The sequence below is a fragment of the Leuresthes tenuis genome, unplaced genomic scaffold (assembly GCF_036924035.1).
Source record: "Leuresthes tenuis unplaced genomic scaffold, fLeuTen1.0.hap1 SCAF_1, whole genome shotgun sequence".
NCBI classification, from domain to species: Eukaryota; Metazoa; Chordata; class Actinopteri; order Atheriniformes; family Atherinopsidae; genus Leuresthes; species Leuresthes tenuis.
The window spans coordinates 19,391,528-19,415,939 of record NW_027325355.1 but is presented as its reverse complement, the minus strand read 5'-3'; the positions used below and the strand labels follow the sequence as shown (position 1 = coordinate 19,415,939).

At 39.9% G+C, this 24,412-nt stretch overlaps 1 protein-coding gene across 3 annotated transcripts; it reads left to right on the top strand.

The window, feature by feature from the left end:
* Positions 1-1,283: 1,283 nt before the first annotated feature.
* LOC140315677 (DNA-binding protein SATB2-like) lies at positions 1,284-24,156 on the top strand. Of its 3 annotated transcripts, none has more exons than XM_072393369.1 (12): positions 1,284-1,433; positions 7,692-7,937; positions 10,472-10,651; positions 13,087-13,213; positions 13,688-13,811; positions 14,894-14,996; positions 17,457-17,507; positions 17,649-18,181; positions 18,259-18,471; positions 18,862-19,014; positions 21,103-21,294; positions 23,138-24,156. In XM_072393369.1, the coding sequence occupies exons 2-12, from the start codon at positions 7,736-7,738 to the stop codon at positions 23,771-23,773; spliced, it is 2,514 nt and encodes an 837-aa protein (XP_072249470.1). In that variant the 5' UTR covers positions 1,284-1,433; positions 7,692-7,735; the 3' UTR covers positions 23,774-24,156. The 3 variants fall into 3 exon arrangements, with proteins under 3 accessions (XP_072249470.1, XP_072249407.1, XP_072249532.1); XM_072393306.1 differs by having other exon boundaries at positions 18,859-19,014; XM_072393431.1 differs by lacking the exon at positions 1,284-1,433 and having other exon boundaries at positions 7,788-7,873; positions 18,859-19,014.
* The last annotated feature ends 256 nt before the right edge of the window (positions 24,157-24,412 follow it).

The window sequence follows — 24,412 nt, the reverse complement described above, 5'->3', positions numbered from 1 at the left end:
AGGCAGACAGGCTGTGGAGTAATGATAGGTGACTATTCTCCCATCTAAAATAAATCAAAAAATGCTGACCACACTGTTGGTGAGCCTGCTATTTGGACAAACAAACACTTTAGTGCTGGAAGAACTGTGAAATAAATAATCCAAGCTTTTACAGCTGTCTTTAAAAGCAACAGAGTGTTTTCTGTGAGTTATCGGCCGATTTATTAGCTTACCTGGTTTCTCCAGACTTCCTGTGAGTCACCATAAAACTCCATAAGATTTCTCAAGCTGGCATCAACATTCGCTTGAATTGTTGTATAATTCTTTATGAAAATGCTTCATTTTCAACCTGCTTGTGCAAAACTTGAGCACTTTCTGCAACCTAAAGAGTTGTCTTAGTTCTCTTTGTATTCACAACAGCAAGAAGATGTAGAAAATGCAAAAAGCATTGTTAATATATAGAAATGCTTGCTAAAAGGGTGCAAACAAATAGAAGGAATGTTATTAGAGTGGCAGGAAGCATTCATTTAGCATTGATTAATGATTTTGCAGCACTATGAGATATAGGCCTGGTGGTGGAATACAGTAGTAAGCTTTCTAAACTGTACCATGCCAGCATTAAAAGATGGTGTTTGTCAGGAAAAGAAGGTTTATTTTGATTTGAGTATATATGTTTCTATACTTTTCTATATTTTACCAATAGGGGGCAGATAATCTCTCATATGTCTGAAAGTCATCTTCTGACAATATGAAACTTTAAAGGTGTGTCTCTTTAGCACAGTGTCTCAAGGTGACACTTTAAAGATCTTTAATCTGATGTGTCCAATTCTATTCACACAGAAAAACAGGGATAGATTGCTACCACCATGAACTTCTCACATTACCTTACACACACCCTTCTCTGACCTCACACTCCTTCCACTTTTCCTCCTCCTCCTGTTCTCTGCTATCACAACATCTGGAACATTCATTAACCTCTCTATCAACCTTTCTTTGTGGTCACATTATTCATTTACTGTAAAGCTTTAAAGAATAAAGAGGGAGCACCCCCTACACACACACACACACACACATATATTTATTCAAAACCTACACTTTACCTGATGCAAAACTGTGCATTTACTTTACATCTGTTAAGATTAAAGACTGTTTTTGAAATGAGTGATAAATGTCATCTTTCATGCATGTCATTCTGTCTCCAGGTTTCCCTCCCAAACTACCTCCCTCTCTCCCTCCCTCCCTCCTTCCCTCTCGCTGCATGTGTCATTTTACTGCTCTTTACTCTGCCGGCAGCAGCAGTCTGTCTTCATCACTCCTCTGCTCTGTATCTCCAAGCTCACTCGACTGTACGGTTCTGTCAAGAAGGGAAACGTTGGGAAATTCACATTCTCTCAGGCTGGATTCACTCGTTTTCACCAATGGATGGAATTTATACCACAGTGACTTCTTGAAAAGTGAGTAAGCATTAACTGAAAAGTTCTATTTGTTTTGTTTTTTTTTACCTCCAGGTATGTAGTGAATAACACGTGTGTAATGATGATAACTGCTGGATAAGCGAGTAATAAAGGAAAACAAGAACATCAATTACGCAAACTTTCTGACATGCCAGCAAATATAAAAAGTTATTGCACTGGAGGGAGGTTAGACTCATACTCTATGGCAGTATCAAACTAAGTGGATGTCCTGCTTCTCATACAATACATAAAGCTGATATTTTAGGACTTCGGTGGACTTTATTCTTTCTTTTATAGTTTTGCATGTGGAACTCATCCAAACTCCTCACTTCACATAGATAGTTTGCATTCAGTTAAACACAAATACATGTATCTAAAGCAGTGTTTTTAACTGAAGCTTAATATCGTAATTTACTATTATGAAAAAAGCTGAATTGTATTTCTATAGCTTAATCTTTGATCGCAGAAATTTCTTTCAAAAAGTTTCCTTAATCATGTAGCCACCCTCCATCTTTCTTTGACAGCGCTCACACTGCGTCTTTGCCACAACTTGTTTCCTTGTTTCCCTCTTTTGGATATCTGTTCATATTGCAAGCTTGATTCTAACTAAACAGCAATCTCACCACCTTTCCTGTCTCACCACTTGAAGATAAACTTTTAAATTAATTTCAAATGTTTTCATGGCAGTTTCAAAGACTGTGACGTTCAGCCAACTCCGTTGCTTACTCTGAGGAGGATGCATAAAGCTTTGTGGTGAAAAATAGAAGAAATAATGAGGAAGATTAACTGATTCAGTGACTGGCAGAATATAATACAGTAAACAATAGCCTTTGTCTTTGATATACTACATATATACATACATATATATATATATATATATACTAGTATATATAGTCAGAAAGTACTTTTATAACATGGGTTTGAAAACAAAAAGTTGTTCAAACCTAAAGACACTTGAAAATACTATGATGGAGCTTGGCCTGTTAGTTTACAACTTGAGTTGTGTTCTCTTTAAGCCAGACTCCATTCAAAATTCCTACACATTATATTATATTAACTTCTTGAAACCGACATCCTCCAGTTTGGCGCATGCCACCAATTACTTTTATGTGCTTTAGTTCAGCTGACCCTTCTCGCAGAAGTGTAGCGGGTTAAACACAGCTGCAGCCAATAAAATTAATAATACGTTTGATTAAGCGCGCGACTGAGCGTTAACAAAAGCCTGTTTTGTCAGCGCCATTCTTGTCCTCGCTCATTGGCATCATGTCGTCAGTTTATTGGTTCATTTGGCACACCTGGATCAAACGGAGACATTATTAGCCTAATTTTATTAGCTGCAGCTGTGTCTGCGCTTCCCTCAGTCGGGGCTCTGTTTTTAGGGCCGTAAATATCCATAACCGCCGCTCCGGGTTCAAGTAGAGACACGAGACGACAATACAGTGAGTAATGATGAGCGTGTACGTGTGACGAATTCAACACAACATCATAACAATTAAAAGGAAAAAAAAAGAAAGTGTTTACTGTTATGTTATTGAAGCACGGGTACTTGAAATAAATTCGTCGTGTGTGTCAGCAGCTCATTAAATGAAATACAATATAATATATGACAATGAAGTTGTCACTGCTTCTTTAAGTGTTTAAGGCTACCATATTATAAGCTGACAAAGTAAACTTTAATAACAGCTGCCTGTTAGTATGCCTGAATCTGAAGTATCCTACTGGGGGGTATTAGGCATTTAGAAAAGAGAACATCAGTACCTTCAACCCTCCAGAACACCAAATTCCAACCAAAATAACCGTTTGTTTTTTTTTAACACAGAGGCATCCTATATATTTCTCTAAGTGATAAACTGATATATTTATTTTTTAAGATAATCATGCACACTTGCAACTGAAAAGCATTACCCTCATACATGACACTATAATAAATACTAAGTCCAAAATGTGACCCAAACTGAAAGATGTTTCAGTGACAAAGAGCTGTCTTACTAGAATCTATGGAGTGTGTAGCGCTCTTACCTGTTCAGGCCTTAGGAGCACATTGATAATTCTGTTGCTCTACTTACCGTACCTGCATGATTCCCAAAACAGAGCTCGTGTTTTTCAGACCAACTGTCTGACCGTAGATTTTTGCCCTATAAGACACTCATGTCGGCTATTGTATTCAAAGTTTGTCTTGAGTCAACAAATGTGTTTTGTTGGTTTTTTTTATTTTTTAGAAATGGGTCACAACACAGATTTCTTGTGATCTGATTGAGATTTATCCTCCTTTTCTCTGTCAGCACATTTGTGTACTCCCTCAAAAAGCCCTTTTAGTCACTTTAAGGTGCCACTAGATCCCAAACATCAATGTTAAATGAAATGATGGTAAAACTAACAAGGTCACAACTGTGCCTGAGGTTCTAGGAACTTATAAACGGACCCTTTGGAATATTTCAAAGGCACCTTCGTCAAACTCCTCTTCAGTATCCCTACCTGGAGAATTTCAAATTAATACAGTTACGTTTAACCCTTGAAATGCCATTAAAGGCCCCAGAAGCTCCACTGCAGACGCTGTAGATTATTCTGTACCGCAGAGAATCCACAGTTTTGTAGCCTATGTGTGTCTCCATGCGATTTGTCAGTCGGAAGCTACCGAGTGTGACATTTGGCCTCCATGTGCGCTCGTAAAGTGAGCAGAGTGTGTGCTGGGAGTGTGTGGTCTCTTGGCTGTACACCCACTGATTGTGTTGCTTGAAGTTTGGCTTTGTGTGTGTTTGGGAAATTGAAGTACCGAGTGTGGCTGCGTCTTACTTTTTCTCTCATTTCTTTTTTACTCTAATGATACGGAAGTAGCATTTTCAGGACGCATCGCTGTTTTAGTTACAGTTCTGAAAATAGTGTTGAGTTCACGTGTGAAGTCAAAATGGGGAAATGCTTTTGTGAAACGGATTGTAAGGATGTCAGTTCAGGATGCCGAAACCGTGCAAGTTTCGTATCTGAGAGATCGAGGTGACGACAGCACCAGAGGGAAGCAAACAGTGTTTTTTAAAATTGGATCTTTCTCTGAATTCAAACAATTGCTGTTTAGGCTAACTCAGCAGGTTTTGAGAGCGTTTTTTGGGGGCCCGAACCTGACTAGTTAACAAAGATGCATTGTGCCTTAAAATGGCCTGTTTTCTTTTCCTCTTGAGCTTTTAAAGGGTGCAAATCCTGCTTCTCATCTTTGAAAACTTGCTGTCTTTATCATATCATACCTGTCTTACCTTTATTTTTTATCCTGTTGTTTTATAGTGTCAGTGTGAATCAACCCGTTTGCCTTTCAGACACAGTATTACAGTATTGGGTCGTTAAATAACGGCACGGTCCTGACACGCACAGTAGATGGTAAAAAGTGGTATTTAACTCAAATTAAGTAAAATGTTTGTCTGGCGTTAACAGCAATGATGGCTGTTAATTTAAGTGCAGTAAAATGTTTTTGAGTATCAAATCGTTGGGGTAATTTTTGTCATTTCTAGTTCACAAGTCTGTTATATGTTAAAGCTGCTGTAACGTTGCTTACTTTGCCTTTCGATGTTAAGTGACTAAAAATTGCCTTGCACATGTTGTCTGTTTTGCTCTGTTTTGTGTCTTCAAACACCACAGCCACCACCACCCCCCCACCCCCCCACACTCACATTTTATGTCTCCTCATTAATGACTTGATAATTGCTCTGGTCAGAGGAAAAATATGAAGGAGGGAAGGGGGACTGATTATAATAGATTACCCCAAATATTTAAAAAATGTGTTTATTAGAAGCAGAGCAGGCACGAGCTGAGAAAGAGAGCACTTTGTTAAGCAAGTTGACATCCACTTTAACAAGTACACATGCAGTTTGAACTAGTTTAAACCAGCGTGGCACTAAAGTGAATATGAAAACATTTTCTTGCCATTGTGTGTGGCGTGTGCTGATGTGAGGGGAGGCAATGCATTTGCACACTTTTACCTCTGAGTCAAGACAAACAGATTTTTCAGAATATTTCAGATGTTTTTCAGCTTTGGCGTATTGGGTCATTAAATCTGTGACATGATAAAGGATTGATGGGTGAATTAGCGGAGGCAGCGTGGGATGGACAGCTGCACCCAGAGTGACACTGATGGGTGGGTATCGGCAGGACAATCTAGTGTCTCTCAGTAATGTAGCATTAGACACAGAACATTTTTGATGGAAACTTTTATCTGAAATAAGCTACACATTTCACTGCAATCTGTCAAATAAGCATAAGAACACACAGCATGCCTTTGATTCATATATATATATATATTGCTTAGTATTGTAGTTAACAGTGAGGGCAGCACACAGGAAGTTGTACCTATAACTTTATTGTTCTGTTGCACATCTTCTTTTTGCTTTGTGTGCTCTGGAGGAATGCGAAAATGCCAACTATCATCACCAAGAGGCGTATGCAAGACCGGGGGGGGCTGGAATTCCCCTTTAGATGATTGGATCAAAGATATTTACTTTAAAGAGAGATGTGACTTCCTTTTTTTTCAGTTGAACGAATCCTCTGTTAAATATGATTAAGAAGCACAGATTGAAATGAGTTATTTTTACTTCTTGAGTGAAGTGTTTTTTTTCTGTGATTCCTTTTTGCTGTTGGACAGTCTTTTTAACGGCAGCTATTAATTTCTCCTGTGAGTTTTATTCTAATCATGTGTAGCTGTTTGACTCAGACATGTGTTGCTGCCGTCTTTATGGTCGCACCACTGGAAACCGCAGTGTGAAGAAAAATGTAAAGCTGAGAGTAGAAGAGTATAATAAGCACTATGTTTAACCATGCAGGATGTTGCATGTTAAAGAAAAAAGGGTTGAGAGGATGGAAAAGAGGGGTCAACAAGTGTCATAATGTCAGACCAGGGATGCCTGCTGAGAAAGAAAAGAGAAACGCAAGTTAATTTGTCAAAAAGGAAAGTTTTAAGCCTAATTTTGAAGGTTTCTGCCTCCAGAACCCAAACTGGCAGCTGGCTCTACCAGTAAGGGGGCTAAAAAGTGAAGGCTCTCCCTCCAACTTTAGAAACTCAAAGAACCACAAGTAAGCCTGCAGTCTGCTGTCATGTTGGGGTATATGTTCATTTGCTTTCCTGCTTTGGGTTGCATGAGAAGATGGATACCCGTTTACTGAGATTCCATTAAATATGAGGCAAAAAACTCACCTACCAGCACCAGCACTTCTGGTGTGTTCTGCCATGCCAACTTTAAAAAGGAAAAAAAAAGGGGAGGGGGGTCTACTTTGACATTTTACTGTTTCAGTGATGTTTTTCTTTTTTTAATCATCAGGTTAGCCATGTGACAAAATCATCATATTTGCACCACAGGTCCTCCATGAAGCTAAATGAGTGATCTGATTATATATTGGAGCAGCCTCCTGCATAAATTAGCATAACTATGAAGGAAAATAAATAATTCTGTACTTTGATACCTTCACATGTTTGAAAAGATAGTAAACTGTATTTTTAAAGTGTAAATGATTATATAATTCTGCTTTATACAGGCTTAATTATTATGAACGATGACTAATAGCATGTATGGATGTGTGACAATATGCTGCTGAAGTGAGTGCTTTCCCTTACACCGTTGCAAAGTCTTAAAGTAAAATCTGAAACTTTACAGTGAAGGAGTATCAAGGTGAACAAGTAGATGTCTGAAAAGGACTACCTCATTTTTAATCTTTGAGTTTAAGAGCACAGTTTATTTGTGTCCATAACTGCAGAGCAGAGCGTATTGTTACAGTGTTCCATACACGCCTTAAACACCTTCACATCTCTCATTATAACCTGTTGTGTACTCCTGTGTGTCTAAACAGAGGATCATAAACAGGTCTGTATTTAGTCTGGTGTGGCTGTCTGTGCCTCCTTTCTTTGTAAATAAGAAAAAAAATGTGTTAGCTGTATCAACTGGGGAGGAATGAACAAAGTCACAGTTGTTGATGGAACAGGCTGTAATGGCTCTGTGCTGTCAACATTGGCAAAGTAAGAAAAATTATATACCATGTGTAGGTAAACAGAAGACCAATTTCATGTCAGGACTGTTGGAACTTAAGAAAAACATTGTCATATTATGGAAATGATGATAGTCTGGGTTTTGCATCCATGTATATGTTGTGAAATCAAACAACGTATCGAAGTGCAGCGTAAATCTTTAGACAGTTCTCCTGGCCAACCAGGATTATAATGAGATGTTTTCAATTCAGTGCGTTGTCCTCATCACTGATTATACTAACGTTCTTTTGTTTAACCAGCTTCCCATACGGTGCTGGGTCCTCCTCTGGGAGACTGTAGGGGGATGGAGCAGCGTGGAGGTGCAGGAGGGGGAACAGAAAGCCCCAGCCTTCAGGACAGTGCCAGTCCGGAGGATAGAGGGGAAAGGGGAGAAAGTCCAGCTTCAAGTGGCCCCCTACACTGCAAGATGAGCCGTCTGGAGGTGAACGGCAGCCCAGCAAATTCACAAACCCGACAGAATGGCACACCGCTGAGGCCGCTAGGAGGTGGGATGTCGACACACATACTTACTGTAATAGAAAAGATTTTTAGTTTATTCTCTGACGCTAGTCACAGCCTCTAGGGACAGCACGTATTGATTTAAATCACAGTGAGAGATGTGCAGTTTTGGCCCGGATGCTGTATACTTTGTTTGCGTAATGGACTCAGACTTTTCTTTTTAACATCTTTTTTTTGCGAGGTAAGACTGTACTGTAAGTGTAAATTTGCTGAAAAACTAAACGAGTCAGAGCTCACATGGTTAACTGCTGACTTTAACAGTGGAAGCTGTTCGAAGCCGCTCTCCTAATTTAAATAGAACTGAAGCTCTAACACGAACAAATATAAACTTTAACTGGAAAAAAAACAACTGAAGTGTCTAAAATCTAGTTCTGACCACAATTAATAAACTAATTATTTTGGGGGGTCATGTTAAGCCACTAACCCGCATGTTGAGCCTTTTAGACAAACCAACCGTCTAAAGTGGAAAGATGATCAGTTTATTTTAGAAGAATCAATGTTTTGGGGGTTTTTTCTGTTGATTTAATTCATTTATCATTTTAATGTAACTTATTGATAATCAATATGATTTTCTATAAACTAAATTATTATTTGAAGCCTGAGATGTTGGGATTGTTCTTTTTTTTGTCCTTATTAATGAAATAAATACCTTTAATATCTGTCTAAGATGTAAACTAAAAATCCTTTTAGAGTGATGGTGTGTCTCTTTGAACAGACATGAAAAGAGGATGCCTGAAAATAAGCAGATTAATTGATAATGAAAACAATCTCGAGCTGCAGCTCCAATATTCTTCATAATTGCTCCACATTTGTCACAGTCTTTGTAACTTCCTAAGACTGTCATAAACGCTTTACACAGCAAGTCATGAGGTGTGCAGGAAAAACTGTCCGGTGTCCCTGCAGACACCATCAGTAATAAGTGTCTTTAAGACAAGGTCTGAAAAATGTAGCAGTTTTCATACGAGTATTCCTACTTTGTGTGTGACCCTTCTGAACAGAAATGTGTTTATTAAATGTATATTATTATTATTATTAGGGAATTAAAATTAACACATTTCAGATGTCCAGCATGGTCGGAGGATGCTTTGCAAATAGGAGGAAATAATCTTCTTTTGATGAATATTTATCAAATTAACATCTAAAGAATTAACCCCGCACATCACTGTAAATCTTTGTGCCATAAATCAGGCATTTAGCAAACAGACCTGTCACCAGCTGTATAGATGCTATGTGTTGGCAGAGGGCCCCATCTTAAAGTTGGCCTGGGACAAGTGGCTGACAGCGGTGGGTGCAGTCGGAGGATGAAGTAGAAGCAGTGCACAAACACATTCACAGAGCAGCAAGTATACAAAAAAAAAAACTGAAAACATCCATGCAGAGATGCCCATTACTCTCTCATGCTGAAAACCTCATCATGTATCATCAGACAAACACATTACACACATACACACTCGTTCTGCTATGTTGCATCGCTCCACCCTTCCACCAAGCGGTTGGGTTATTGGCCGATGGCGTGCCTGGTGCTGCTGTGGTTTGGCTTTTGCTGATCAGTCCCGGCCTTGTCAGGACGAGGATTGATAGCTTGCTAATTAACTGCTCCTGTGGGACAGACCAGTGGACTGGATGGGTGTGAATGGTTAAATGCTTCAAAGGAGTGCTCTGTACTTGACTAATAAAAAGTCCAGATCAATGTGTGAGGACCATTACTGGAATCGATGCAGTTCTCTTGACTACAGGATGCAGCACTTTCCCATGTGGGTTTTAATGTGGTTCAAACTCAAATACAGTTGTACAATCTTACAGTGACTTACATTCACACTGGCAGCTGCCCTGCCCAGTTTAACCAGAGTCATACAGTAAGACCACCAAGTGGCTATACTGCAGCAACACTGATCAAACACACTGAGCAGATAAAAAGTATAAATGTTTCTGTCACTGACTTCTGCTGGAGGAATCTCTGTAGGACGGCACTTAAACACGGATAACAGAAGTTTAAAAGTCATCAAACAAGCCAGATTTGTTTGACAATACAGAGAAATATAGAGACTGGCGTCTATTTTCTCATTTTGGGAAAAGAGTGCTTGAGCAGCACTTACAGAGGAAGAAGGATCCTACGTTTATTTTCTCCTCCCACCTCTTTCAATGTGATCCAGATGATTAAATCTGGTTCACTGCAGTCACAAGGCTGGTTCTCTAATTAGTAGACCCTCACCATGGCTCATCAGAAAGGCCAATGATGAGAAAATGTGACCTTAACTCTCATTATTATGATTTCATTCTCTGTAAATCACTGAATTTTTTTAAGTTGATTTTTGTGAGATCCAGTTTGTGCATAGTTGGGTAAAAATTGGGTAAAATTCTATATTATCCTCTGCAAAATAAGAGTTGGGAAGGTTTGCAACAGTAAATCACGTACAATGTAGATATGGGAACATCCAGGTGTTGCACTAACACTGTCAGGATCTGGTCCACATGATCACCTTTCCACTGCAGTGACCCGGACTTTGTGTTGTCACGCCAGGTTTGATGATCCCAGTCTACTGTGTGGTCGAGCATGCCGACACAGCCGGCGACTGTGAGGGGCGTAGTGATCGTCACGCTGAATTTGTGTTGGTCCGTAAGGATGTCCTCTTCACACAGCTGGTAGAGACGGTGCTGGTTGCTCTCGGATACTCGCACAGCTCAGCAGTGCAGGCACGTGGTAAGTATGTGTGGATGTTTCTGTAAAGGTAAAAATTAGCATCTTTTTCAGCTCAGTGCGACAACTTCTGTAAACTTTGTGAATAAATAATATATGTAATTCATAAGACCATCAGTGAGAATCTCAGACTGCATGATACACGGCTGCCATCACACTCACTGATCTGTAGCAGTGTCTTCAGTTCTAACATGAAGCTTCTTTAACGTACTGTTTTATCTAGTTACCCAGTATCCTGCAGTGCATTTGAATTCCATGTAGCATATGAGAATTCCCTAAGAAGCATGGTGCATGTTTGATATACCTGTGGACAAAAGTTACTTCAACCCCAGCTGACAAATTGAAATTCAGGTTCAGTAATGTTTTTCTTTAAAGAAACTTTGGCTAAGATAATGTTTTATAATCCGTTTTAGAATCAGTGCTCCATCAAGTGTACATCAACGTGGTTTAAACTTTGTGCTTGACTACACCACAGCTTCTTCCACTCTGACAGAAATGTATTTATTCCACTCAAGAAAAACCTGGTTGTGTTGTAACTGATTAATGATTATTTACGAGAGCAGCTGAATAAAATAAGATTGGTTCCCAGATGTGTGGCCTCTGCCACATGGGTACATTGAGTACTCAGGCAGCTGCAGGAAAGGTATTTTTAAGATAAACCTGTCTGATGTCTCTGCCTCTTATCTCTCCATGTGATTCAGTCTACCTGCCAGGCAGCACGATGGTTAAACCATACAATAAGTTGATATCTGACCATCTCAACTAGCACCAAAACTATTTCTCATCAGTCTGAGATCAAAACTCAGAGCAGACATCACGCAGTTCATGACCATCAACAGCCTTCACAGAGACACACGTGTGCAGTCGCACATAAAGCAGGGCAGTTTGACATTCCTGGTGTGTCCCGTAAACACAGGGCACTCAAACCAAGTGGCCAACGCCCTGCGACCCCCCTCGCCTCTCCCAAATAGCTAGGTTTTGTTCTGAGAAATAAGCCTTTTCTTTTCAAATAAATAATTTTTGGCTGGAGTCATGCATTTTTCCTCCAGTGTGGTTAGAACCAAAATTATACAGAGTCTCTTCTATTTTCTTCTGTGAGGGAATTGCATCTTGCATAGCTCAGACTAGATGAGTATTTTTAAACTCTTAACTGACTCTCACAAGGCTTTTTCTTTAATTGCACATTATGGCTGATTAAATAGCAGCTATTTCTCATTAGATTATATTTACTGCTGTGGGTTTAACATGAGCTTAGGTGAATCGTTCCTACTAACTTTATGGCTTGCAAACCACCAGTACATCCCCCAAAGTCCCACCTCTGGTGCAGCTCACAGCTGAGGGCCACCAGCACTTCCAGAGTCCATAGGTGCTCATGTTTGTAATTGTGTCAAAAACGGGTTTCTCAAAAATGTAATGAAATGTTTAAATGCCAGTTTATTCATGCTCAGGGATATGCATTTTTTTTTTTGTTTTTGTGAGTGCTTTTTAATCCCTTTTTAAAAAATGTTGCTGAGGTTTCTTGCTGCCATTATATTCTGTTTAATCTGACTTGATTCTTATTTTATGATGATTTAATTTTTTTTCTTTTATAAACAACTTGACAGTTCTTCAGATTTTTATTTTTTTTTCCCAACACAAAATATTACTTGATGCTCTACAGACGGATTCTGACATGTTCGAAAACATCAGCGGTTGCGGGGTACAGTTCGTCGCCCGTTTGTTTGTGAAATGTTATTTGATAAAGCCCTAAAAATATGAGCTGTCGATGCTCTTTATTTATTCTGTTCACTCATTTTAGGAAATGTTCCAAATGCTAAACTCACTGCAAAGTTCTTTCAGTCGGTGACAAGTAAAGGTATTAAAAGTAATTTCTTAAACAAGTTGGCTGCAGGGCACAGAAAGCTGCCAGTTGTGAAAATAAAAAGTACCTCTGTTAGACAGAACCATGACTTCAGATTTTCTCCAATACATCAACTTTAAACGCTGTTCGCTCTCACAGCCTGCATCAGTCTTTAATGCTGAGCTGATTTTACATTTCTCCTCTGATTAATCAACTGTAGAGGACAAAAAGAGCAGTCTTTGTTCTTTTGCCCCTATCACCATCATCCTCACGCAATGAAGACACACACACACACTCACACTCACACACATGATTGAGGCTGGCAGGCTAAGGCTAGACAGTCTGTGTTTGATTTAGAAGATCATAATGTGATTAGGTCTGTTTGGATTTGCACTTCCAGTCAAGGGTCGCATTAAGGCCAGGCATGTTGAGCTCAAGATGATGCGCCAAGGCCAAAAGAGTTTAAGTGACAGCACAAACAGGCCTAGCTTACATTGATTAAAATAACCTAAGAACATGAAACTGGTACAAATATTTTATTTAAAATCCAGAGTTTAGAACACCTAATGCCCTTTACTTGTGTTTGTGTGCTCTGCAGGAATCATTAAAGTCGGACGATGGAAGCCGATGCCCATCCACTACCTGACAGATGCTCCTGAGGCAACAGTGGCAGACATGCTGCTGGATGTTTACCACATGGTCACGCTGAGGATCCTTCTGCACAGGTCAGCTATGCATGTGAGCACCATGGAGAAATGAGTCACACTCATAGTTGTTCCTTTGCTCCGTTAACATCTTTAACTATAATTTCCTCAATGAAGATTCTCACAAAAAAGTGAAATATACCCTTTGTTCCTCTCAAGATGAACCGTCTCAGTATGGACTACACCAGAGACTGAAATGCATCTGGCAGAGTTTTTAGGGACTTATTTGTAGTAAAACTGCCTGTGTAAAATACTGGTTGGTGGAAGTATAGAGCTGAACAGGTGCAATAATTACATCACGGATATAGGCCTGAAACCCTGTTCTTAAGCATATCCAAACAGTGTTCTGTCCTTCTAATATAAACACAAACTGGCTGATGTACAATAACTGAAAATATGACATTTACCCTAAAATGTAAAAAAGACCGTTTTTGTAAGGTTAGTTTATTTTTCAGCTTTATTTTGTGGAAGTGAATGAATTGTATTTTGTTTTAGCTTTGCACGACTGGAGGAGCTGCCATCGGAGCAGTGGACCCACGCCACAGTGCGAAATGCTCTCAAAGAGCTTCTCAGAGAGACCAACCAGAGCGCTCTGGCAAAGGAATGCCCCCTCTCCCAGGTACCTGCTCCGTCAACACACTACAGATCAACACAAAGATACGATATGAGAGATCCTGTCCTGAAGAAGCAAAGTTCATGTGTTGATGATGGATTGTTTGTTGTTTTTTTTTGTTTTTTTTTATGATTTTATTCAATCATAATGTGGTCCAGAAGCAGCACCTCTGCATTTAAGTTCTAATCAGCACGTAGATTAGATCATTTTCACTTTCCTTTTTTTAGAATCGTATTTTTTATCAGCTGTTTCATTTAAAATCAAACCTTTGGCTTATGACAAAGTTTTCTGATAAGCTGATGAGGGAAACTTTATTGCTGACCATGCAAGGAGTTTTTTTTTTTGTTGTTTGAGTTTGATTTTGTTTCTGTATCACGCTCGCATACACACACACAGTCGTGCACACATGGATAGCTGAGATGCTGCTAAGTATTTTCTCTAAACATATGTTTCATCATCAGTTCACCACACACTTAGTGCAGTGTGTAATCTGACTCGCTCACACGCGCAAATATTGATACCATCCCATGGGAAAGGATGCGAGCATGCACACCTCAATTATCCTGCTCACACACACCCTGCAGTCATTAGACTCAAGTGTGTCATTTCGACTTGTGATTTATACACAAGACTTAGTCATGATGTAATTAGTGATTAGGGGAAGTGTGTGGGTGGTGTGCATTTGCAGCCTGACTCATGTGAGTTTTCATCCCCAGCGTTTCCCATGTTGAGTTTGAGCATCTTCTGCTCAGTGCAAGTGACCACAGTTCATATTAGGAAAGAGTGGGTGTACAGTGAGCTTTAATAAATCAGCAATGAGTTGGTCAGTTGCAGCCATTTTAGTTTCTGTTACAGAAACCAATAATCCAGTCTCGAGGCGCTGCCACTCCCAAGATAGGCCTGCAGATCAAATTATATGAAAGATGAGTTTTAAGAAATCTGGAAAGTTAGTCTCATTTTCCCCCAATATTTGGTCATGTGACACTCATCCTCTAACAAAGAATATTTGTTTGAATAATGATGCATGTGTTTTGTTGTTCTTGCCTCTAACTACAAATGTCTAATTCCTCAAACACTCTTTCTATCAGAGTATGATCTCTGCGATCGTGAACAGTTCCTACTACGCCAACGTCTCCACCTCTAAATGCCAGGAGTTTGGACGCTGGTACAAGAGGTACAAACGCCTCAGAGGTAAACACTCACTTTGATTTAATTCTATTTGTGTGCATTTGTCTTTTAAATGCTGAAGTCAGGTTGCTCAGTGGGAAACGAGTCCATATTTTGCTGATTACGGAACAATGTTGCATATATCTGTTGGCTGTCACAGACAGCAGCATGCAAAGTCTAATCAGACCAGTGTTGCTAATTAGCTGCAGTATGTGTGTGCTTGCTCTAAATACCATCTAAATTCCTGCCTGAATTACTGCTGGAGGCTGTTTTTAGTCATAGCAATTTCATTAGGTCATTGTGATATTTTACTTGAGTGAGCTTTCATGATTTTTGGTAAAGGTACCAAAAAAAGTATTTTTCTTGTCTCTTTAAGATTGAAAACAATATTGTTGTTTCTCCAATAACACACAACAAATGAGTAAATTATATTTCAGACTGTAACAATAAAAATCTGTATGAGAAAGCACATGATTAAAACAGGAGGCTCATTAAAGGCTTTGTGTCACTACATCTTACACAACAGAAAAGCCGAAGAAGTTTGCTTTTCCTCCTGCTTTTTTTTCTTCCTTTTTTAGATACAGGATTTTATGAGGAAGAAATTAAGGGGGTTAAAAGTTTGGAAGATGTCTGAAATGCACCTCCCAAGAAATATATCTCCACATCCCAACCTAAACTGTGATTGGTCCTCTTGATATTTATGTCAAAATGTTGTGTTCAAAGATAGAATTTCTATAAAACAACAACATAAATGTTGCACTTTACAGTGATGCTTCTTGGTTCCCAGGCAAGAGGTAACACTTTTCTGTGCTGCAGATAACGCATCAAAAGTGGCGATTGCTCAACATTTATCAGCTCCAACTTTGAGTTACACACATAATTTTGGAAATGAACTCTCATCTACTGAACTTTTGCTTAGTCTACAGTCTGAGATACACAAAGAGACTCAAAATTGGACCAAATGGAATTTTACAGTTTTTGATTATAGAGCGGTGCAGACACACAGTCACACAGGTATAAATGCTCACAATGATAATTCAGACTGTCTAACTCTGGGTAATTCATTTCTTACTAAATCAAATTAAGAAATTTAAGTTATGGGGTGTTGTTGGCTGCACTGAAACTAATTGAAAGACCCTTTTCACAGAAAACATTTAGACTTGTCACAAACATGTAGCTAAAGACTTTATTGAATGACTGCTGTAAACTGATGGAGCATTTTTACTGCACTTAGTCCCACATGTGCCTCTTCTTTTTGGAAAGGTAAAAATGGCTGCTTTGAAAATAAAGATGGTAATTATTCAAGAGTGAATCAGATGGTTAAACTTGTAATTTTTACACAGTAGCCTGTTTTCATGTATGCATGCCATCAGTCCCAAGTGTCTCTTCTTTTCGCTGAATTTTTGTAAGTCTGTACTCCTTAAGTGTTCCTCTCCTTCCATGTTAAAAACCTTAACAGTCTGTGCAAACTCTCTTGATCTCCAACCACCAACTGTTTAGCTTTCTATACTTTACTTACCTCGTGTTACTTTGACAGTCCTCACATTGAGTTTTCAGACATTTTATTAAACAACACTTACATCACATCTCAAGTTAATGGTTCACCTGCCCAACTGCCTTCATTTCATGATGCTTTTTCCTTCCTCTGTCCACCCTCTGTATGTGTACGAACATGTGTGTCAGCCTTTGTGTCTAATCTGCTGCATGAGACAGTGTCAGTGACGGCTCTCAGTAGGAAGGAACTGTCACACATGGTTCACATTAACGTCACCCTTAATACACATGACAAAACTAAATGCTCTTAACTCCTAATGGAAAACAGCAGTAACTCGCCAGCAAGAGCCAGGAATAAGAGATCCCCTTACACTTACTCCACACATGCACACACACACACACTCGCTCACGTTTAAGATATGATGCCCTGCCAAACCACACGCTAGTTTTTATTCCCCTAATAACAGAAAATGTGACTCTCAAGTGAAGCCAGTAGAAGTATAATAGGAGGCAGGTTTGTGTTTAAAAAAAAAAAAAAAAAAAAAAAAAAAAAAAGTGGACAGGCCAGGAAAACAAGGATTGAGTTTAAGGCATTTTTTTAAAAAGGAAAACATTGTTTACTTATTTTATCATCTGTGGAGTGTTGACACAGCAAGTGAAAATGAGACTCTAGAGTCGCTGTAACCAAATAATTAACCAAATTTGTTGTAATGATAAGAGCAATCCTCAAAGCAGTAGAGCCACTTCAGCAACTGAAATTAATGCGATAAGGCACCACCCCCCCCCCCCCCCCACCCCCACCCCCCCATCATGTTTGGATGAAATGAAAAAATTAGTGGATTTAAGTAAAGAATTATTCTAAGTATATTAAAACATAAAAAATACCTTTTTTTTTTTTTACCACATAGAAAACTTATGATGCACACACAAGTTGGGTATGTTTATGGAGGAATTAGTGACAGACTTCCTGTTCTGACATGTTCCCGTCAGGTGAATACATAGAGAAGATGTGGTCATCACAGGACAAGTCGGATATAAAAGGTATGTGCACATTTATTCTTCAGTATTTTGTCTTGTTTTTGGACATTTTGTTTCAAAACTGTTATCAGTTGATGTGCTTGAAATGGATGAAAGGACCTTCCAAATGTAATCGGATAAACCTGTTTATTTGTCTTGATACAGTGGAGAGGGATTTGGACTTGAGCATCCTCAACCACCGTCCTCCCTCTCTCTTGCCCTCCCCCAGCCATTTGGGTCCCCTGGGCGGTCCTGGAACCCTTCCCATCAAGAGCAACCTCGGGGATACTCAGACCCCCACCCAGCCTCATGGTCTGCCTCATCCTGCCAGCCAGAACCACCCGAGTCCTCCTCTGCATCCACAAGCTCCGCCCCTCTTGGGCCACAGCGGACTCCTCTCTCACCAGCTCTCTCCTCAGCTCGTACGTCAACAGCTCGCCATGGCCCACCTCATCAACCAGCAGCTGGCAGTCAGCCGTCTGCTCACCCACCAGCACCCACAGGGAGTCAACCAGCAGTTTCTCAACCATCCACCTATCTCGCGGACCTGTAAGGTATCCGGGGGTGTTACTGAGCCCAGCCTCAGTTGCTCAGGTGCAGAAGTCTCCTCCGACATTTATCAGCAAGTTCGGAATGAACTGAAAAGAGCCAGTGTTTCGCAAGCTGTGTTTGCTCGTGTCGCTTTCAACCGCACTCAGGTAAATGCAGTTCTAATATCAGTCCGAAGAATGTTTATAAGACAAAATATTTAAATGTAACATTAAGTTTGCTGCAGGGCTTGCTGTCGGAGATCCTTCGTAAGGAGGAAGATCCTCGCTCAGCCTCTCAGTCACTGCTGGTCAACCTGAAGGCCATGCAAAGCTTCCTCAACCTGCCGGAGACCGAGCGAGATCGTATCTACCAGGAGGAGAGAGAGCGGAGTACCAGCACCAACCATAACCATTCCACCCCGCACATCCCCAGCTCCAACACGCACAGACTCACACAAGTATGCACATATTTAGACTAAACGGACAAATTCCAACTCTGTGCAAGATGAATTTTTTGCATGTGTGTCTAAGATCTAGAGTTTAATAACAATAAGCAGGTATTCATGTCTCTAACATATGATGAAGTAAAAAAAGCTGCAACTTCGAAGTTTTATTTGTGTTTTAAGGCTTTAGATGGGCATGACTGACAGATGTACTGTAGGTAGGAAGAGAAGGTGGACCAAACAATAGAAGCACAACCAAGATCAGACTTTGTGCTGAAACTGTGTTGCTGTTTCTGAAACAGGTGTGGGATTTTTGTTGTGCGTATCTGCTCTGTTTCGGTTATTTGGTCATGATCATTATTTATATTACCTCATGGAGTTCATCCTGTGTCTTACCCTTAGCAGACTAAATGCAGCGTGTCTGGTCCAGAGCTGCATCTGAAGCTTGACTCGTTTGCAAACATCACGTCAGGGATCTACGAGGAGATCCAACAGGAGATGAAGAGGGCCAAGGTCTCTCAGGCTCTGTTCGCCAAGGTGGCTGCTAATAAGAGTCAGGTCAGTCACAACAATAAATAGTTTTACTGATCTCGGCTTTATTATGACGACCTAACCACACTCTGATCCCACACTACTGGACATGTCCCCACAGCTCACTGTTGATAGTCCACGTGGCTATGAGTGTGCTGTGGAAAACTCGAGCCTAAACTTGCTTTCAGATTGGAGATAAAACAGCAAATATCCTACAGACTCTTGAGATAAAAAATAAAAATAAAAAAAAGTTTTGTAACAGAGCCAAAAATGATAAAACTGAAAATATAAAGCTTCTTTGACATGACTGAAAAACATGTTTACATACATGAACCCCCCTGTTATGTATCTGTATACACACATGTACACAAACTCTAGTTGAGTTGATAATGTTTGAAGGAGCTGATGAGGTGTGTGACTGTGTATGGGGTATCTGATTACCCGCTGTGGCATACCTTCATGACTCCATCCTCAGATAAACAATGCGGGTGATTGAAATCAAAGCAGAGTCTTGAGGGGGGGGGAGAAGGGGAGATGAAAAGGGGGAAAAACATTTCAAATGTCTTTCTTCTTTTTACTGACTTCGTACGTTTTTTTAAAAAAAATTTATTTTGCACAAATACAAAGTTTGAGAGGAAGTGTATACGAGTGTATGAGACGCATTTAGAAAAATGCTAAAAGCATCTAAAATGATAAGGAAGGAACAGCGAAGGATGAGGACATAAGATGGAGGAAAAAGACAAGACGACAGAGGGATGATCACATTATTACCATTAATTTCCAGGCTGAAGGCTGCGTATAAACAACAGCTGGTAGCAGATCCTGGGTCAGCCTAGCAGAGATAATGCAATCTTCACACACACACTCATCTCAGATTTTCCTTCTGTTCCTTTTTCCACTTTGGGAATAACTTTCATGCCGTTGTGTCCAAAGATGATGTATAAAATAAGTTTATTTGGAAATTGTAATACATGGCATATGCTGTAGATTTCACGTTGGTGCTTGTAACCGTGTTAAACCTTTAGAAATTTTTATTTTTGTGTTTGAGCAAATTATGAGATTATTGATGGAAGTCCTAAAAGTGGGAAAGATGAGTCAAACAACAAATGTCACTCCAAGAATAAGGTACATAGTTGTCTGAAGATTTAAAAGGAAAGTAAACTTCAGAACAGCAAATGGAGACCTTGATGTCAGGATGACATTGAGGAATAATGATTTGCATGGGAGGACACAAACTGCCTGTCTTTGTCTTTGCTTTGGAAAACTTGGACACATTAGAAGGCTGTTGCCAAAGTGTTTTGTGGATGGATGAAACCAAAATGTAAATTAGAAATGAAAAGCATCTTATCCTAAATTCTATTAAGAAGCTTATCTGTTTTCATACGGTTTTGGTATCTGGAGAAGAATCTTGAGTTATGACAGCAAATGAGTAATGGAAATGTCAAAATCAGTTTATGATGTTTATCTCAGCAACAAGTGGGTCATGTAACATGCAAACAACCAAGAGAAAATAAGTGATTCCGCCGAAGATTAATGAATTATTCAATTAACGTTTTAAATTGCTTGAGTCAACTTCTTGACCTTAATCCAATAAAAAAGTTATGGACTTGAGGTGAGCAGTTACTGAAATAAAAGCTTCCCTGATCCGTATTGGATACTTGCCCTGAAAGAAATAAAAGATCAAAAAGAATATTTTATCTCATTTATTTAACTGGATTCTCTTTATCAACTTTTAGAAAGGGTTGTGGGTTTAAATTATTATTTTATTATGTCAGAGTTATATTTATGCATAGATGCACTAAATTGTATTGGATTCACAAGCATCACAACAGTCCATTTCAAACAAATGATGATGCGTGTGTATATTATATAATATATATATTATATCGTACCATCCCATAACACTGGCTGAAAATCCAAGAAAGAAGTGAGTTCCTCTTCCATGTCTGTATAGTGTAATGGGTTAGGTTCAGGTTTTCAGTAGAAATGCATGGATTTACCAATGGGACCGAGTATATTTTACCGCATTTTGATGCTGTTGGAGCGAAGCAAGGTCAGACCTTAAACTTTGAACAGAGAACATAAATAAACTCTCTTCCTTCATGCGTGTTCCAGGGTTGGTTATGTGAGCTGCTCAGGTGGAAAGAGAGCCCGAGCCCTGAGAACCGCACACTTTGGGAGAACTTGTGCACCATCAGAAGGTTCCTGGCTTTACCACAGGCTGACCGAGACCAGGTCTATGAGGACGAGTCGAGGCAGCAGCACAATGATAGGATCCACACCGTCCTGCACATCCCAGACCAGCAGGTAGACATGCAGCCAGCAGGCATGGTTTAGGGCCTGATAGACTATCTCCACAAGTTTGTTTTAATTTCCTGTGTAGTGGTAAAAGTTCAGCAGAAAAATAAATAGCCTTGAATATATTTTTAAAAATACACAACCACTTTCAACCACAGAGCAGCTATGTGCAAGCAAAATACACAAATCAAAGCATTTTGTGAGTGAGAAAATGGGACAACCAGCAAGTTAGTGCAGTGTAGAAAATGTTCCTCTGTCTGTCTCCGTCTGATCCCACCACCTGCTCCTCTCAGCCGCCCTGCTCTTTGTCATGTTTGCGTCCCATAAGTCATTGAAAATAGAAGTGGTAAATGACCAGCCCACACATTTCCTGTTAAACACTCCTTCATCCCACCCTCTCCCCAAAACCAAAATGTTCTCCAGTCTGGCCCTAACCTCAATATTATTCGGAACACAGCCTGTAATTATTGAAGCAGAGAAAAAAGGAATTGCCATTATCTTTATTTAGGTCCTTTAATTTTGATGGACCACAGATTTATGGTGCTGGATTCCTGTGTATGGCAGTGCTGGCCACCCCACCCTGTTAATAAGCTCTAGTAGTGCGGTTGTTTGTATGAATTTAGGAGTTTAGCGTGCATGTTGGTGGGTGATGGAAGCTGGTCAATCACACTTCCTCTTGTAGAACATTTCCTTTGACTCTGCATAGCAACCCTGACAGACAGACAGGCCCAACGATTCTCTTGAAAGATTTTTATAGATGTGTCCAGGGTTTCATTGCTGTACAGCTTTACAAATAGAATAAATAATTTAATGCACATAAATTATGTTAACCATGCAAGTATGTTGCATGTATAAATATATTCATCAGGTTTTAATCTTGTCCTTCATATACAAGCATGCACAGTAAAGTTATTTAAAAAATTGTTTAAAAATGACAGAAATCTGCAGTTATTTAGAACATTTGACAAATGGGTAACAAAGACTAATTAGAGCTTATTAGAGCAATAATAATTGATATGATAGAAATATAGCAGATTTTTGCTCTGAGGTGGGACAACATTTTTGTTTTAACAGCAGGAATATAGTCTTTTTGTTGATGGGTTTTAAAAGTAATGCAATAAATTCCAGTGGAGCCTGGTCGCTTATTCTAGCACTTTAAACAGAAGGACAACAATTATTCCAAAAGTGAACAAATGATGATGGCTGAAAAACAAGAACTCAAGGCCCACTTGCAGTTCTAGCTGACTGATATTTGTAAAGAGTTTGCAAAGTGGTCATCTGTTTATGTTAATATGAAAACTGGTGTGTGCATACTGAGGAAGAATGTAGCACGTAGCAAACTCCAGTAAAGAGATTTCTGTACTCAGCTCAAGAATGGTGAGTTTACCTTTTCGATCCTTCAGGGCATCAAATCTGCCAATCAAAAGGACCACATGGTTTGGTTGTTCATGTCCATATCATAAATATAGTCCACGATGGCAAGCGGCAGAAGGGGGAACGACTCAGTGTTTAACATAGACTCTTACATCATTCTAGATCGTGGTTAATACTGAAAATATATTCTTTTTGCAACTCGACCCCCTTATAAAAGTTTTTTAATTCACATACAGTTAATCCCACAACCACAAGAGTTCACATATTCTTTGAGTATGGTCATGTCATTTTGGCCTGCATAAGCAAGTGACCCATGGGGTTGTGTTTGGGAGTAAGACAACCCCATGGTTAAAGTCTCTTTAAGGACTTTAAACAAACATTTGTGCACCTTGACAGTCTTTAAAATGCTGAAAGTGAAATCTTTACTTGCAAAGCTGTATATCCTACATTTCTGTTGTTTTTTTTGTTTTTTAAACAGACCCTTCTCAGACAGCCCATGCCCTCTCTTACTGCTCCCTCCCCAATTCATGAAGACCCGCAGCCAGTCCCCCTGCTGCCAGCGCTGCAAGGCTCAGAGGATGGCCCACAGCGTGGCCTGAGTCCTGGTCTTGGCGGCGGAGGAACAAAGAAGGCCAGATCCCGGACAAGGATTTCCCTGGAGGCCTTGGGAATCCTACAGAGCTTCATAGGGGATGTGGGACTCTACCCTGACCAGGAGGCCATCCACACCCTGTCGGCTCAGCTGGACCTGCCCAAACACACAATTGTGAAGTTCTTCCAGAATCAACGCTACAACGTTAAGCACCACAGCCAAACCAGGGAGCCTGTCCCAGAGGAGGACGATAGAGAGAGCTGGAGTCCCAATGAGGGAGGTGTCTGCAACGTGGAGAGCAGAGGGGATGAGGGTCTCTGTGTATCCGAGGAGTCGAGTGAGGATGGCAGAGGTTCAGTGGAGGTGTTCCGGACAGAAGGAGACAGAGGAGAAGGAGGAGAGGTGGAAATGGCGGTAGAGAAGGAAGAAGGAGATGATGGGAAAGCCTCAGGACCAGCAACTTCCTCTCTGTCTCCTTACAGTAGTCTGGACAGCCCCCACTCTGCAGAACAGCAGAGATAACAGCAGAGAAGCGAGGGGAAACGTTAGATTCAAGCCGAGGACGTCAGCAAACTGTGAGGACCACACACAGAACTTGTGAAGAAACACACTCATTCATTCCCATCATTGTCATAGTCACCATAATCCCCTTTACCAGAGTTGACTATCAGAACTCGTTAAAATCTGAAGAACTATGAAAAACTATTTATGTATGGACTAACTGAAAAGTAATCAGAAGGTATTGTGACTTCCTTCAGATGTTCCCAATATTGTTGGTTTCTTGCTGCCTGAAAATAAAAAAATTGCTATTCAATGCCAGTTAAAAAAGAAAAAAGGAGGAATAAAAGGAAAACAGATTTCCCTCAGAATTGGGTGGATGGACAAGGATGCCAAACGGCATTGGATCACTACCAGATCTAGAATTAATTATTTGTTTTTGGTCGTTTACATCTGAAGAAGTTCAGATAAATCTACTGACCACTCACCCCCGTTCCTAATGAATACTGACTGTCCCACTGCTCAAACTTTTCCTAAAGCACAGTCCAACTGCCTGTCATCCATATGTTTCCAACAGGTTTGGACAATATAAGAATACTCAGCATTGTTAGATATACAACATTTAGATGAAATGGTGCATATACATAATGACTGTATGCATGT

Excerpts from the sequence above, each read along its gene's own strand:
- LOC140315677 (XM_072393306.1), top strand. The coding sequence starts at position 7,736 with ATGGAGCAGCGTGGAGGTGCAGGAGGGGGAACAGAAAGCCCCAGCCTT. Across the intron at positions 13,812-14,893 it reads AGGAATGCCCCCTCTCCCAG|AGTATGATCTCTGCGATCGT; the intron begins GTACCTGCTCCG and ends TCTTTCTATCAG. Across the intron at positions 17,508-17,648 it reads GGACAAGTCGGATATAAAAG|TGGAGAGGGATTTGGACTTG; the intron begins GTATGTGCACAT and ends GTCTTGATACAG.